Here is a 15,580-nt window from a genome sequence, read left to right on the forward strand (position 1 = left end):
AATTTCTTTGTACATATTTTACCTACCCCAAATATTTAGGAGGTTGAGTTTTAAACAAATGGTCAAGTTGAAACGAACGATAAATGTATCAAGGTCTGTTTTATTTACCCCCTGGTGACTTAACAAAAGAGACTTAACTCGATGTTACAATCCAATTATTTAAAGTTTGTCTCGGCCTTTTTATAATGAGCGAGACATACGTTCTCTGATTACGCAATTTTCATATTGACATTTTCGAGGCATTTTGATGTAACTGTATAATCATAAGAACAATAAAAGATGGAATTTCTTAATCCAAAAGGAAATATTTACAGAACAACAAAAGCCTTTTAGGAATTTGTTCTTAAAGACATTGCATATTCTGTTTTCATGCCATAAAAAAATTCCACAAAGACGGAGTACACACATCAAACTTTCAAAACACGCAAACTGAAAGCAGTAATTATTACTTTGTCAATGTTTTGATTTGATCATTTGGCGGCTCTATTCCCAGGAGAATAATTTGCCGTCAGCCGAATAAGGATTGTTTTTTACCTTCGCGGGTGATTTTTCAGTTTGAGTTTCTGTCTACATGGTAAGTTATCTAGTCCAGTCCATATGAAATATGGAGTACCGCAAGGCTCTGTCTTAGGTCCTCTTCTGTTTCTTATTTACATTATAATGATATCCCAAATGCTTCTAAAATCTTCTCATTTACACTTTTTGCTGACGATACATGTCTTTTAGCAGAACATGAGAATCTTAAAGACCTAGAAACTCTTGTAAACAATGAAATCAAAGAAATACAATCTTGGTTGAACAATAATATAATAGGTTATCTCTGAATGTAAAAAAATCTTGTTATCTTTTATTTACAGGAAAAAATGATATAGTAGAGGATTTCAATATCATTATGGGAAATGATGCTCTCACCAAGCTTAATGTAGTCAAATATCTAGGAGTGATGATTGATGATAGACTTGAATGGAAAGAACAGGTAAATAATATCTTAACGAAAGTCAAACAAGGGTCAGGTATTATGAGAAAGGTAAGTTATCTTGTTCCCAACTCTGTCAATCGTTCTCTCTACTATAGCTTTATTCAATCTCATATTCAATATTCAATCACTTCCTGGGGATCTCCTTCAACCAAAGGGTTGTCAAAGATAAGTGAAGTAACAAATAAAATAATCAACAAAATAAACAAATATAAACTACCAGATGATGAAATCTTTGCACCTTTAACTTTAAATCAGTTATATAAATTACAATGTTGCAAGTTAATATATAGTTACATTAAGCTTAAAAATCTTCCATCTACACTTAAATCTTTGTTCAATGAACCTGATCATAACCATGAAACCAGATTAGCAGGTAACGGAGGTATAGAAGTAATACACTTTGCCGATGCTGCCCATCCAATTATGTTTTACAGCCCTCAGTTTTGGAATGCCTATGGTGCCCAAATTAAAGATCTCAACCCGTTTAGTTCCTTTGTGTCGTCTTTAAAACGAAAAATTACTTCATAGTTCAAGTTATTTCTTAAACCATTTCTTAATATTTAGTAACATTCACTTGTATATATCCACCATTTTCGCGCCAATATCCCATGCCATTTGTAGCTAAAAATAGCTAATTTTAAGAGCCAGTTTTTCTAAGAGCGGGGCAGGTCCAATAGTTTGAAACTTAGATTTTTTTCATTTTTGGATATGTTATTAAGTATAATGAACTGAGTAAAGTCCCAAATTTTTTTGGTCTGAAAATCCATAATGGCGGATTTATGGCAATTTGAAGTTTTTGGGATTTTTTGGCATTGCACTTAAATTGATTTTTGTTATGAAATTATGCTTTCTCACATCAGAATGAGGAATTCTTTTTTGGGTATCCTGAAAATATGGGCGGTCAACTATCCAATTTTCAAAAAAAATCAAAATTTTCAAAATGGTAGCCTGAGCAATGACGTCACAAAAACGCTACAATTTTGATTTTTGGGGTAATTCAGAGACACCTGACCAGTGTCAGGGGAGTTTTTATCTGATCAAAAGGATTATTTCTGATAGTTCAGTCCTTGGACTATCCATTTGAGGTCATTGCAACAAAAAATTCCGGCCCCACTGGCCCCTAGAGGCCCGAAAAGCCTGATATGTCTGAAAAAAGTACCAACTTTAGCTCCCATTTTCCAGAGATCCCAACATTGTCTGGCATCCAACTCTTTTGTTCCTCAGAGACAACCTCCTAGTCTCTCAGGAACAAAAGAGAAACCTATGTGACCTTGCTCCATTAATTTTTTATCTCAATTTGAAATTTTTTAAAACTTCGATCAAAAAATGACCAAAAAATGGGATATTTTGGTTCATTGGAAAACTTTGAAGGGGTCTAGGTCCATGAATTGGATGTAAAATCAGAGCTAAGACAAATACTTCATAATAAAACCATGAGATTAGGGGGAAAAAGTTGTCAAAAGTTCATTTTTAGTCCAAAAATACGCTTTTTTTCAATTTTTCAACTTGAGCTGAAGACATTCCATTGCACCCAACAATTGGCCAATAAAAAATAATTTTGATGCCATAATCATTTTTCTTCAACCAAACCCAGAAACGTTTCCAGGGAAATCAAATGTGATACTCTATGATGTCTTATGGAGGCTGAAAATTCACTCAAAGACCACTTCTAACTTCGCTGACCCCCTTAACTTTGCAAAAATGGCTTAAAAACACAATTTTGGCTGAATTTTATACACAAAATGAGTCCTCAAAGATACTTGAGTCTTAATTTTGTGAAAGGATCCCATTTAGAGTGCAAAGTTTGACCAAGAACTAAAGTTTCTGACCTTTCCTTCAAAGATTGAGCCAAGCTAAACGTCCCTTCAAACTCTCAAACTCTGAAAATCTTGATCATATTGCTCAAAACTGCTATTTTGGCTCAAATTTTACACAGAAGGAGTTCCCCCAAGACACTTGATTCTTGATTTTGTGAAAGAATCATATTGATAGTGCAAATTCTGATAAGGATCTTAACCTAAAGATCTCTCCTTCAGAGGCTAAGCCTGGCTAAATGTGCTTCTAAACTCTCAAATCTTCAAAAATGACTTAGGAGCACCTCTACAACGGTTTTGTCATCCATTTTTTGGACTTTCATATAAAGGCATATGTTCCAACATTCAAAAGATCTCTTAAACTCCATCCTGTCTATAGATCTTTTGAATGTTGGAACATATGCCTTTATATAAAAGTCCAAAAAATGGATGACAAAACCGTTGTAGAGGTGCTTCTAAGTCATTTTCGAAGATTTGAGAGTTTAGAAGCACATTTTAGCCAGGCTTAGCCTCTGAAGGAGAGATCTTTAGGTTAAGATCTTTATCAGAATTTGCACTATCAATATGATTCTTTCACAAAATCAAGAATCAAGTGTCTTGGGGGAACCCCTTCTGTGTAAAATTTGAGCCAAAATAGCAGTTTTGAGCAATATGATCAAGATTTTCAGAGTTTGAGAGTTTGAAGGGGCGTTTAGCTTGGCTCAATCTTTGAAGGAAAGGTCAGAAACTTTAGTTCTTGGTCAAACTTTGCACTCTAAATGGGATCCTTTCACAAAATTAAGACTCGAGTATCTTTGAGGACTCATTTTGTGTATAAAATTCAGCCAAAATTGTGTTTTTAAGCCATTTTTACAAAGTTAAGGGGGTCAGTGGAGTTAGAAGTGGTCTTTGAGTGAATTTTCAGCCTCCATAAGACATCATAGAGTATCACATTTGATTTTCCTGGAAACCTTTCTGGGTTTGGTTGAAGAAAAATGATTATGGCATCAAAATTATTTTTTATTGGCCAATTGTTGGGTGCAATGGAATGTCTTCAGCTCAAGTCGAAAAATTGAAAAAAGCGTATTTTTGGGCCAAAAATGAACTTTTGACAACTTTTTCCCCCTAATCTCATGGTTTTATTATGAAGTATTTGTCTTAGCTCTGATTTTACATCAAATTCATGGACCTAGACCCCTTCAAAGTTTTCCAATGAACCAAAATATCCCATTTTTTGGTCATTTTTTGACCGAAGTTTAAAAAAATTTCAAATTGAGATAAAAAATTAATGGAGCAAGGTCACATAGGTTTCTCTTTTGTTCCTGAGAGACTAGGAAGTTGTCTCTGAGGAACAAAAGAGTTGGAGGCCAGACAATGTTGGGATCTCTGGAAAATGGGAGCTAAAGTTGGTACTTTTTTCAGACATATCAGGCTTTTCAGGCCTCTAGGGGCCAGTGGGGCCGGAATTTTTTATTGCAATGACCTCAAATGGATAGTCCTAGGACTGAACTATTAGAAATAATCCTTTTGATCAGATAAAAACTCCCCTGACACTGGTCAGGTGTCTCTGAATTACCCCAAAAATCAAAATTGAAGCATTTTTGTGACGTCATAGCTCAGGCTACCATTTTGAAAATTTTGATTTTTTTTGAAAATTGGATAGTTGACCGCCCATATTTTCAGAATAACCAAAAAAGAATTCCTCATTCTGATGTGAGAAAGCATAATTTCATAACAAAAATCAATTTAAGTGCAATGCCAAAAAATCCTAAAAACTTCAAATTGCCATAAATCCGCCATTATGGATTTTCAGACCAAAAAATTTTGGGATTTTACTCAGTTCATTATACTTAATAACATATCCAAAAATGAAAAAAATCTAAGTTTCAAACTATTGGACCTGCCCCAAATTGCCCCATTCTTAGAAAAACTGGCTCTTAAATGTATATAATATTTTTAACGCTAGTTTATTATTACTACCTGGTGGCTTTGTGAACCTATAAAGGTTGTTTCACCAGGCAGGTTTTGTAAATTTTCTTAGGTAAAGTTCACAGGAAAGAAACTTCAATTTCAATTTCATGTTATGGTCTTTTGAAGTGCTTGTTCTAAGAGATAATGGAATATAATTGTTTTTAGTTTTCAAGAGAAGCAAATTTAATCTTTCTTCTACAAGATTGCACTTTAATATAATGCCAATTATGCATGTAAGTTTTTTATTCATACTTTCTTTTTGCATATGTTTTGCTTACTTTCTAAGGGAATTTCACCACGGCAATTCGGCCAAAAGTTGTACCCAGCCGTTTGGGTGAAATAATTCGAGGCATGATTTGGGCTATTTTCGCGATATTTGCATTGTGAATAAACCTTTTTTGGTAATTTTCATGATCGTCACGAGAGCAAGGAAAATTTCTATCAATGCATTATAAACATGTACAAACTCTGGTGAACCAAAAGAAATTTGATTCTATTTTCAAAACAAACTGTTTTTTTTGAAGTTTTTTTAACTCAAATATCTTAAAATTTCAACCTAAAATACTTTTTCTCTTTTCTATCGTTTTCTTAAATCAGGGGGTAATGTATATCTACAAAAATTGATCTTGTTCATCAAAAATTGAGAATATTTTACAATAATAAGAAAACCAAAGGAAAATTTATACTTTCAAAATAGATGAAATATTTAGCATATACTTTCATATATAAAATATTGGAAAAAAGGTTTAATATATGAAATATTGGAGAAAAGGTAAAATATACAAAATTTTGAAAAAAAGGTAAAAAATTATAGCATCCAAAAGTTATATTTTTTGAAATGCGTGTCAAAAAGTAAAAAACTTTCAAAACAGGGAAACAATTTCATAATTTCAAACATACACTTTTTTAATATAAGAACAATGGGCTCAAAATCGCCAAAAAATAAGAACAACTTAAGAACAATGCTGAGCCTGAAACTACTCAATATCAATCAATTTAGGGGTCAAAGTAATAAAAATTGGGTATAATTCCTAAAATACCTGACTTACATCCTATTAATAAGAACATGATAGAAGCTCAAAGTGCAAAAATAAAAAAGAACAGTCGAGGCTCAGAAAAATTTTACTGGTTCTTATATAAAAAAGTGTAATGCAAAAGAAGAAAAAAAAATCTCATATATACAGTATATATATACTGGGAAACATTTTCATAATCTGAAAGAAGACATTTTGTAATTTTCGAAAGCATGCTGCAAAAGCAAAAAATGTTACATACAGTAATTGGCAATCATAATTTCCAAAATTTCCAAAAAGAAAAAAAGTCTTCATGCCAGGATATTGCTTGAAAAAATTTTCAATTGAGGCGAAAATAAAAAAATGTAGCGTTTCTGGAAACCAACCGGGTGAAAAATAATAATTTTCTGATCTGGCCGCAGACTATAGGTTCATCTATATAGTTCATTATAAAAAAAAATCAATTTGGAGCATTTAAGCTATAAAAGTAGTTTGGTTAGTTTGGTTAATTCCCACTTGTAGATCAAGAATTGTTTGTTCGTTAGTAGTTGATACATTAGTATATTCAGGGCTTACTTCATACTGTTTGTACATAAAAGTTATTGTTAAAGTTCTATTTCAATGATCTTATATATTACTTAAGTCATCAAAAAAATAAAATAAATTTTTTTTTTCTGGCCGGCCGCATCAAAGCTTTTTTCAAAGCATTCCGGAAACACTACATTTTTTTTTTATTTTTGCCTGACAGCAAAACTTTTCTACATTTTTTAAATGCATGTGGAAGAAAATGTCAAGTTAACAAGAAACATTTTCCACATTTTAAACGCACGGGGAAGAAAATGTCCAAGTTCACAGCAAAAATTTCCAAGTTTTAAAAGCACGTGAAAGAAAATGTCCAAATTCCCAAAAAAAATTTCCACGTTTTAAACGCACGTGGAAGAAAATATCCAAATTCACAACCAAAAGTTTTCCACGTTTTAATCGCACGTGGAGGAAAATGTCCAAATTCGCAACCAAAGGTTTTCAACGTTTAAAATGCATGTGGAAGAAAATGTCCAAATTCACAGCAAAAGTTTCCACATTTAAAAAAACGCACGTGCAAGAAAATGTCCAAGCTCACAACCAAAAGTTTTGCACGTTTTAAACGCACGTGGAAGAAAATGTCCAAATTCATAACCAAAAGTTTTCCACGTTTAAAACGCACGTAGAAGAAAATGTCCAAATTCACAGCAATAATTTCTACGTTTCAAACGCACGTGCAAGAAAATGTCCAAATCCACAACCAAAAGTTTTCCGCACGTTGCATTTTTAAAACATCAATCATCAATCAGTAAATTTTGCTCTGGGTTTAAATTTTTACATTAAAGCTAACCAGTTCATATCCAACCACAACCATTTCCTTGGGTGCCGCATCTACCATCTGACCATCATAAAAAAGTGAGTTTAAACTTTTTTGATGTCGCAAAATTTTTCAAATATAGCATGGTCAGATTTATCCACAAATATTCAGTCAACTGCCTTGTTAGAATTTGTGTAAATATACGGGCAAAATTGAAGTTAGTTTGTTGTGAAAGTTGATGATAAAATATCGACCGAATAAAATATCCTGTTTTTCAAGAAGAGATTGCATCAATCTCTCATGCCAAACCAAACGAAACATCAAATTTAGGAAGGAATAATAAGAAAACTTCATCATCAACCATTTCTTGTAACAATCACACAAAAATCATGATCCAATTCAACTCATTAAAGCATAAAAACCATAGAAAAATAGCGAAAGAGCGGTAGCAACCAGTTGTTTATTTTTGCCGCCATCTTTGTTTTGACTGTTAAAAGGCAGTATGGTCCGATCAACAATACGCTTCCGAACCGAGCGACGTTTCCCGATCGAGAAGGATACTTATATTTTCCTTCGACGTTTCTCGAAGAAATGACGTATTCATCGTCGTATGAAAAACATCCTACTGTTTTTCACGCCGGAGCTCGATTTAAAAAGAGATTTGGAAAAAATCCATTACGTAATGCTTCCAACAGACAGTCGGGTACAGGCGATAATTCTCAATGTTCGGAGTTAAGACAGTTGCACACGACGACGAAAGTCTGAATGGAAAAGAGGCTGAAAAAGGGTAAAAATCGATTTTATCACTCCGCATATCAGCTTTTTTTCCCGCGCTTTTGCCAAAAGAATCGCACTCGCTCGCTGCGCTCGCTCGTGCGTAATGAATTCAACCGAAAAAGGTATATTTTCTACACCGGACTTAAGGAAGTCGGATGTCCAGTGTCGGAGAAGGATATTTTTTCCCACCGGACGACAATCAAAAAACCAGTTAGGGAAACCATCCAGGATCCTGCCTTCTATAAACCAGCAAAAACTAAATGACACTTGTAAACTAAGTTTCTTACCATTTCCCATCGAAAACAACCAAAAACATTGCTACTTCCCAAAGCCGGAGACCAAAACAAATATCATCTTCCAAGATTATGGCGCCCTTTTGGATCTATTGTTAAGACCATCTAAAATGGTGGAAAGAGTTGCGGTAAGACAGAGGCGCCCGCTGCTTCAATGGGTGGTAACGTCAAAACACCCAATATGATCTTCCAACAGAAGGCGAGTTAGTTGCCGCGCGAGTTACGTCACGCACTCCACCTCAGCGCACAAAGAACGGTGTTTCAATGAATATCATTAATTATAAGAATATCTTATGTGCTTACCTTCAGTAAACTTCAAGTGCTTCAATGAAGATGAAGAAGGTAAGAAGATAAAAAATGCGCTGGATAATTTTCATTATAATAGTTTGGTCAATCATTGCTGAAAGTTTGAAAAAGTTTTTCCGACGCGAAAATAAATTTCAGCCAATTAAAAGCACAGTGTGCTTATACTTACTTTGTTTGCTATATCGTCAAGGCTAAAAAAAGTGGGAAAAGACACGAACGCCTTATTTTAATGAGTGCTGTTATGATTTTTTTAATTGCGGCCGCGTACAGGAACTCGCCAAATGTTCCTAACTGAAAACACCGGACATGACACCAGTCCAGTGCGTCCGGTGTTTCTTATTTTTTTGTTTCATAAATGTCCGGCGCCCAAAATTCCCTGTATGCAACACCGGACTGACACCGGACTTATTGCATCTGGTGTAGCAAAAGGATACTTTTTGCCACCGGACAAATACACCGGACAGTCCGGTGCGTCAGCAGGGTCCTTCACATGCGTGTCGTGTCGTGTGGGCTAAGTTTGTTATTGTTTTATGCTATGTTAAATTATGATAATTCATTTCAACTTTCTAGAAAAATTTTGTAGAAAAGAGACATCGACCTGAATTTTAGGGACAATTAATGTCCATAATAAGGGACAAATGTAAGCAACTCCAGAAGATTTTTCAAAACCTATCCCATCTTGTAGAGCTTTGAAAAAGAAAGAAAAATAAACATACAAAGTTTCAGCCTTCAAATACATTTTCCTCCGTTTCCAGAAACATTTGTTCATCGATAGTTGCACATTTTTTTTCTCCCGTCGGCAAACAATTTTCAAAATGTTGCAAAACGTTACCAATTTGCCGTCTAGCCCGTATCCACAGTGTTATATACCGCTGGAAAGCTAAGATCACAGGCTTTCATTTAGTAAAAACCGGAACGCTTTAGCATACATAGAAAAAAAGTTTGAAGGGTTCAAAGTTCACGGAAAAATGTAACATTTGGTTTGACGTCAACGAAAGTTGCATGACTTCTGGAGTCGCTAATCTTGTAGAGCTTTGAAAAAGAAAGAAAATGAGGGGTCATACGCCTCCAGAGGTTAAGTGGTTGTAAAGATATTCAAATTTTAGTGTCAAAAATTTGACTAAAAATGCTTAAAAAAAGGTTAGCAAAATAGCTTGGAAAAATTCGAAAAATGTGTCAAAAAAGAAAAAAAAGAAATTTTCCAGTCATGCTTCTTTAATTTTGTATATCTCTTTTTCTAGTGTAGCTAGAGACCTGAAATTTGGAGGGAGAATTCTTTGATGGTGTTAGAATATTATTAAATAAAAATATTTGTAAAATATTTAGTATTATGAAAACAACGAAAGATATATCTTTTTTGAAAATAGAAGACATTGCATTGTTTTATTTTTGTTTTTGAAGAAAAGTAGCTTGGAAAAGGTTGAAATGAGTCAAAAAATGTTGTAGGACCCATTTTCAAGGGGCCTCTGGAATTGGAGGAACAAAAAGTTATAAGTAAAGAATAAGTTTTTCTGAAAGGAGAAACCCCAAACGAAAAGAAAATCCATTTCAGCAGAAATTAAAACTTTTTTTCGGGACATTCCCATGCTAAAGATGCAAAAAAGTGAAAAAAAACTATATGAAAATGAAAGAACTAAAATTAATCGAATGTGATTTTTGAATTCCTCACCCTTTTTCTGATAAACATACAAAGTTTCAGCCTTCAACTACGTTTTCCTCCATTTCCAGAAACATTTGTTCATCTATAGTTGCAACTTTTTCTCTCCTGTCGGAAACAATCTTGAAAATGATGCAAAAACGTTTGGCACTTTACCAATTTGCCGTCTAGCCCGTGTCCACAGTGATATATACCGCTGGAAAGCTAAGATCACGGGCTTTCTTTTAGTAAAAACCGGAACGCTTTAGCATACATAGAAAAAAAGTTTGAAGGGTTCAAAGTTCACGGAAAAATGAAACATTTGGTTTGACGTCAACAAAAAGTTGCGTGAATTCTGGAGTCGCTACGAATGTCCGTAATAAGGAACGTTTGGGAAATTGATGTTTTTGTTTCTATTTTTTACCATCAACTGCTCTAACTTGGGACTATCTGACAAAACAAAACAACTTGTCAATGTGTTGTGTCAGCTTGTCAGCATTGTTTTGTTGTAAAGGGAAAGATAAAAGAGGTAAGACTAGCCTATTTTCTAATCCTGATATAGGAGTTTAAGTTTAGACTGTTGGGGAAAACAAATATGATCGATATTCTAAGTCACTAAGTTTATTGCAGATCTTGATATCATAATAATTTTTAAGCATTGCATTGTCAGAATAGGAAAGGAAAAAGCCTAGACTAATAATTGTCAGCTGTCAGAGGGTATTAAAAGAACGCAAGAACTTATTTATATCAGAAACAAAACATACAAATTTGTCTAAGCTGTCATTTTACAATCAAGCAATAGATTTTCTATCAAGTATCATAATTTTAAATTCAGACAACTTCCAACAAAAATAATGATCTGCATAGTTGCCAAGTTTCAAAATTCAAAATGCACAAGGTGTGCGAGCAAAACGAGTGCGAAGTTACTGATTGAAAAAATTACGAGGTTTGTAATCTCAAAATCTCATATATCTTGCATTTTTAATGAGCTTGTTTGTCTATTGATGAAATCTTATTGCATATTGGCTAATTAATATGTTAGAAATTAGGTGAGACAAGATTCATTGTTTCTAACTTGGACTAAAAAAGGCCTTTAAACTTTACAATCATTCATTAATTGACAAGATTTTTCAATCAATGAACCTATTGCTTGATACTTTTCTCAAACAAAGAAAATTCTTTTGGGGACACCCAAATATTGGGGGTACGTAATTACTTTGGGGACGTATCTGAACCCTGGAGGAGCCTCGAGTGTGACAAGAACACCTTTATTCTAATTCTTTTCCTTCAATATTATTGAACCCTTTTTTTATTCAACTTATTCTTGCATTTCTTTTTCATCTAGATTTCAAATATAAATGAATAGTACAGAAGAAACTCCAGAAAAGAAGGAATATGAATGCCGTCTTTGTGGAAAGACTTTCACTGAAAAATTGTCATACGTAAAACACATGGGCTTATATAAGCTTCATAATTGTGAGGAGTGTGGAAAATGCTTTTCATCAAGACGTGTTTTGGCATTACACCAGGGATGTCATGAACCAATGAAAAATCCCAAGTGTAAAGGAAAGAATGTTCTTTTCAACTGTAATGAATGTGGTGCAAGCTTTGCAGGAAATGATTACTTGCAAAAACATTTCTTGTAGAAACATCTCAAAATCGCCCATAAAGATGTGATTTGCAACTGTGGAGCTATATATACTAGAAAATATTACAGGGAAAAACATGTCTTTCAATGTTCAAAAGCAAGAAAGAAATTTAAATGCGCTAAATGTGGTGACTTGTTTGTACAGAAAGTTGATTTTGATTCTCACACTAGATCTCACCATACCCAGAAGAAATATCAATGTAAGAAATGTAACAAAATGTTTTTGAATCAAGTTGCTTTAGAGAATCATATGAAAGAAATCCATTCTGAGTTGGGCAGCCAATATAAGACAGTTGAATGTGCCGAAAATGGTAAGACATTTTAACTGAAAATTTGAGCTGGAATTTTAATGACAAAATCAAAATGATATTTCTAAATCTAAGGGAATGGTATGTCTCAGAGTATTGGGTCAAGGGCTATCGTTTGCCATGGTTAGATTATCTAAAAAGCTTTTAATTAACGGGATAATGAGAAAAATTGGGAAATTTGAAGGCCTTAGCAACCTGGTAGCATAAAAAAATGTGTAATGTATGAAAACTAAAATTCCACCAAAAAGAAATTGAAAGAAATTTTAACCCACGTATAGAGGACGATTTTGAGGAATTGACTATATTCTAAAGAAACTTTTATTTTGTTCCTGTTTCTTTTGATTTTTAGATAAAAGAATGGTTAAAAAGAAGACAAGTGACAAAGAAGAAGCCAATGTTGATTTTCAATCATTATCTACAATATCTGATCATAATTATAGTGCACACCAACCAGATCACAACAATAAGACGGTAGCAAGATCACCTGCAATATACACCTATAATGGCAACAAATTGTTAAATAATAGAGCTAAAGAAATCAATTTAGCTGTAAAAAATAGATCAAGGATTTTCGCTCAACATCAAAAGACAAAAATCCTCCCCAAATTCAAAGAATCACACTCGGACAATATCAACAAGACATCGATATCAAAAGGAACTGAAATAACAGTAATGGATCTAGACAAAACTTCAATTTTTGATCAAAATGAAAGAATTGGACCCAAAGTGAAAAAATTACATTCAATAAATATCGAATTCCACAATAAGACACTGACAGTTCATCTCCCAAACCAAAAGCTGCCCGTGCCAATATTGCTTCGAAAAAAGCCATCTTCAACTCAACAAAATGGACTGATTCCGCTTCCAAATCATAAAACCTCTAACTTACAAAACAAATCTTCGCAAAAACCTCAATCTTTAACACCAGAGCCTCGGTCACACCAAAAACAAACACCCATCGCAACTCAACGAAGTCAACCGTTATCACAACCAGAGGCTACAGAAATAGGACCTTCACGAGAAAATTATCCAGAAAAAACTTTATCAACAGAACCAGATTCACAAGAACAGCAGTTACGTACATCAAATCAAAAGAATAAAACGATATCACAACCAACAAGCGACCCATTACAAACAAATCCCAAAGAAACTTCTTCATATCAAAATAAGGAACTTTCTTGTCTACAAAAACAACCATCAACCCACAACGATAAACCGCTCGCTAAAGAAACTCAACACAGCGCTAACCCATTACAAAAACATCCCCAAGAGACTTCTCCACACAAAAGTGATGAACTTTCTTGTCTACAAAAACGACCATCAACCCACAACGATAAACCGCTCGCTAAAGAAACTCAACACATCGCTAACCCATTACAAAAACATCCCCAAGAGACTTCTCCACACAAAAGTGATGAACTTTCTTGTCTACAAAAACGACCATCAACCCACAACGATAAAACGCTCGCTAAAGAAACTCAACACATCGCTAACCCATTACAAAAACATCCCCAAGAGACTTCTCCACACAAAAGTGATGAACTTTCTTGTCTACAAAAACGACCATCAACCCACAACGATAAACCGCTCGCTAAAGAAACTCAACACATCGCTAACCCATTACAAAAACATCCCGAAGAGACTTCTCCACACAAAAATGATGAACTTTCTTGTCTACAAAAACAACCATCAACCCACAACGATAAACCGCTCGCTAAAGAAACTCAACACACCGCTAACCCATTACAAAAACATCCCCAAGAGACTTCTCCACACAAAAATGATGAACTTTCTTGTCTACAAAAACAACCATTAACCCATAACAATAAACCGCTACCTGAAGAAACTCAACACACCACTGACCCATTACAAACAAATCCCGAAAAGGCTCCTCCAAACAAAAATGATGAACTTTTAGTGTTAAAGAAAAGGATAATATCTCCTGAAAAACAGGAGATTATAAATTGCGAGGAATGTGGTGAAACGTTTACAAAAATGAATTTATATTACCAACACATTGATAAGCACTTCAAAAAAGACTGTCAAGTTCGCCGTAAACGTTTCTCCTCTGATATGAATATACAACCAATTCCTACCAAGAAACGTCGAGATTTGAAATACAAATGCGCTAAATGTGACAAAATATTCTTTTGGGAAGCTTCGATAAAAGCACATTACAGAACACAGCATAGTTTACCAGCTCGTAAAAAGAAAATGTTTCAATGTAACCATTGCGAACGTAAATTCACATCTGAAAAAGGGTTAAAAATTCATCGCCACTTGAAACATAATAAGGCTAAAAAGCAGCAACGGCTTCAAAATAAAGTGCTTGAAACAGGTTCACAGCAGAAACAAGTCAATCTGGAGGAAAAGCAGGTGCAGGGTAAAACGCTCGAAACAAGTTTACATCTTCCGACGGAAGAGCAGCTTCAAAGTAAAACGAAAATCAGCCCAATTGAAAGACTACAGTATCAAGTTAAAACGCTCGAAACAAGTTTTCAGCAAGAACAAGCCAACCTGACTGAAGAAACATCACAGGAATCTCAAGGTAAAACGATCGACACATGTTTTCAGCAAGAACAAGCCAACCCGACTGAAGAAACACCACAGGAATCTCAAGGTAAAACAATCAACACATGCTCTCAACTAGAACAAGTCAACCCGACTGAAGATAACAGCCAACATTATCAAGGTGAAACACTCGAAACAAGTTTTCAACAAACGAAACCCAAGACAATTGATGAAATGAGACAACTATATCAAAGTAAACCGCATGGGAGTTTTTTCCGTCAACTTCAACCATGGCGATCACATATTTATGTTCATCCCTTGAAAAAGTTTAAGTGTGATGAATGTGGTGAAGCATATTCAAAGAAGTTGGAACTAGATTCTCATATTATCAAAAAGCACACAAAGAAGACCAAATCAAGAACTCGCTGTGAAATTTGTAAAAAGGATTTTGACACAGTACCTCAACTATCAATACATAAGCAAAAGGATCCTGACCATATTGAAAAAGCAAGGAAAGAGGCTTTAGATATAGTGCGAATGTTTAATTTGAGTAAAAAGGAAGTCACATCGGACATCCCTTAGCACTCCAACAACGTTGTAAACCATTTGTATATGAATAATTGTGAAAAATTATTTTTTTTACATAATGTACAGTGGAGTTTCTATACATAAAACTCAAACACGCACTAGGAACTCAAATTTTTTCGAGTTATGAAAATATTGAGTTATGGAGCCTTACTCCTTATGAGACATTTTTAACTGAAGGGAGCAAGCAGAAAACTCGTTCGAGTTACGAAGACATTCGAGTTGCAGTAGTTCGAATTATGGAGACTCCACTTTATTTACTTTAAAACATAGATTTATACCTTTATCAATTAGGTTCTGAGACTACATTTTAATGTTAACCCTTAGACGCCGAAAGACGTGTATATGCGACCAAAATCGGTCAAAATACTAATCTTCCAAGACTTTGTGCAATAGATCTCCATAGAATGCATCCCATTGG

The 15,580-nt window shown here is 34.3% G+C and overlaps 2 protein-coding genes across 2 annotated transcripts in view; one reads left to right on the plus strand and one right to left on the minus strand.

The window, feature by feature from the left end:
* LOC136809840 (thyrotropin receptor-like) overlaps positions 1 to 15,580 on the minus strand; it is a 133,425-nt gene that overhangs the window by 105,317 nt on the left and 12,528 nt on the right. The window lies entirely within an intron of this gene.
* LOC136809836 (proteoglycan 4-like) lies at positions 11,451 to 15,243 on the plus strand. Its single transcript, XM_067066391.1, has 2 exons — positions 11,451 to 12,066; positions 12,413 to 15,243. Exons 1-2 carry the CDS (start codon positions 11,973 to 11,975, stop codon positions 15,154 to 15,156), a joined length of 2,838 nt encoding a protein of 945 aa, XP_066922492.1. The 5' UTR covers positions 11,451 to 11,972; the 3' UTR covers positions 15,157 to 15,243.

The sequence above is a fragment of the Clytia hemisphaerica genome, unplaced genomic scaffold, assembly GCF_902728285.1.
Source record: "Clytia hemisphaerica strain Z4C2 unplaced genomic scaffold, Clytia hemisphaerica genome assembly, whole genome shotgun sequence".
Taxonomy (NCBI): Eukaryota; Metazoa; Cnidaria; class Hydrozoa; order Leptothecata; family Clytiidae; genus Clytia; species Clytia hemisphaerica.

What these genes read in the sequence shown, in the direction of transcription:
- LOC136809836 (XM_067066391.1), top strand. Translation starts at nt 11,973, where the DNA reads ATGTTTTTGAATCAAGTTGCTTTAGAGAATCATATGAAAGAAATCCAT. An exon ending in AGTTGAATGTGCCGAAAATG is followed by an intron (nt 12,067 to 12,412) that starts GTAAGACATTTT and finishes TTTGATTTTTAG; the next exon opens with ATAAAAGAATGGTTAAAAAG.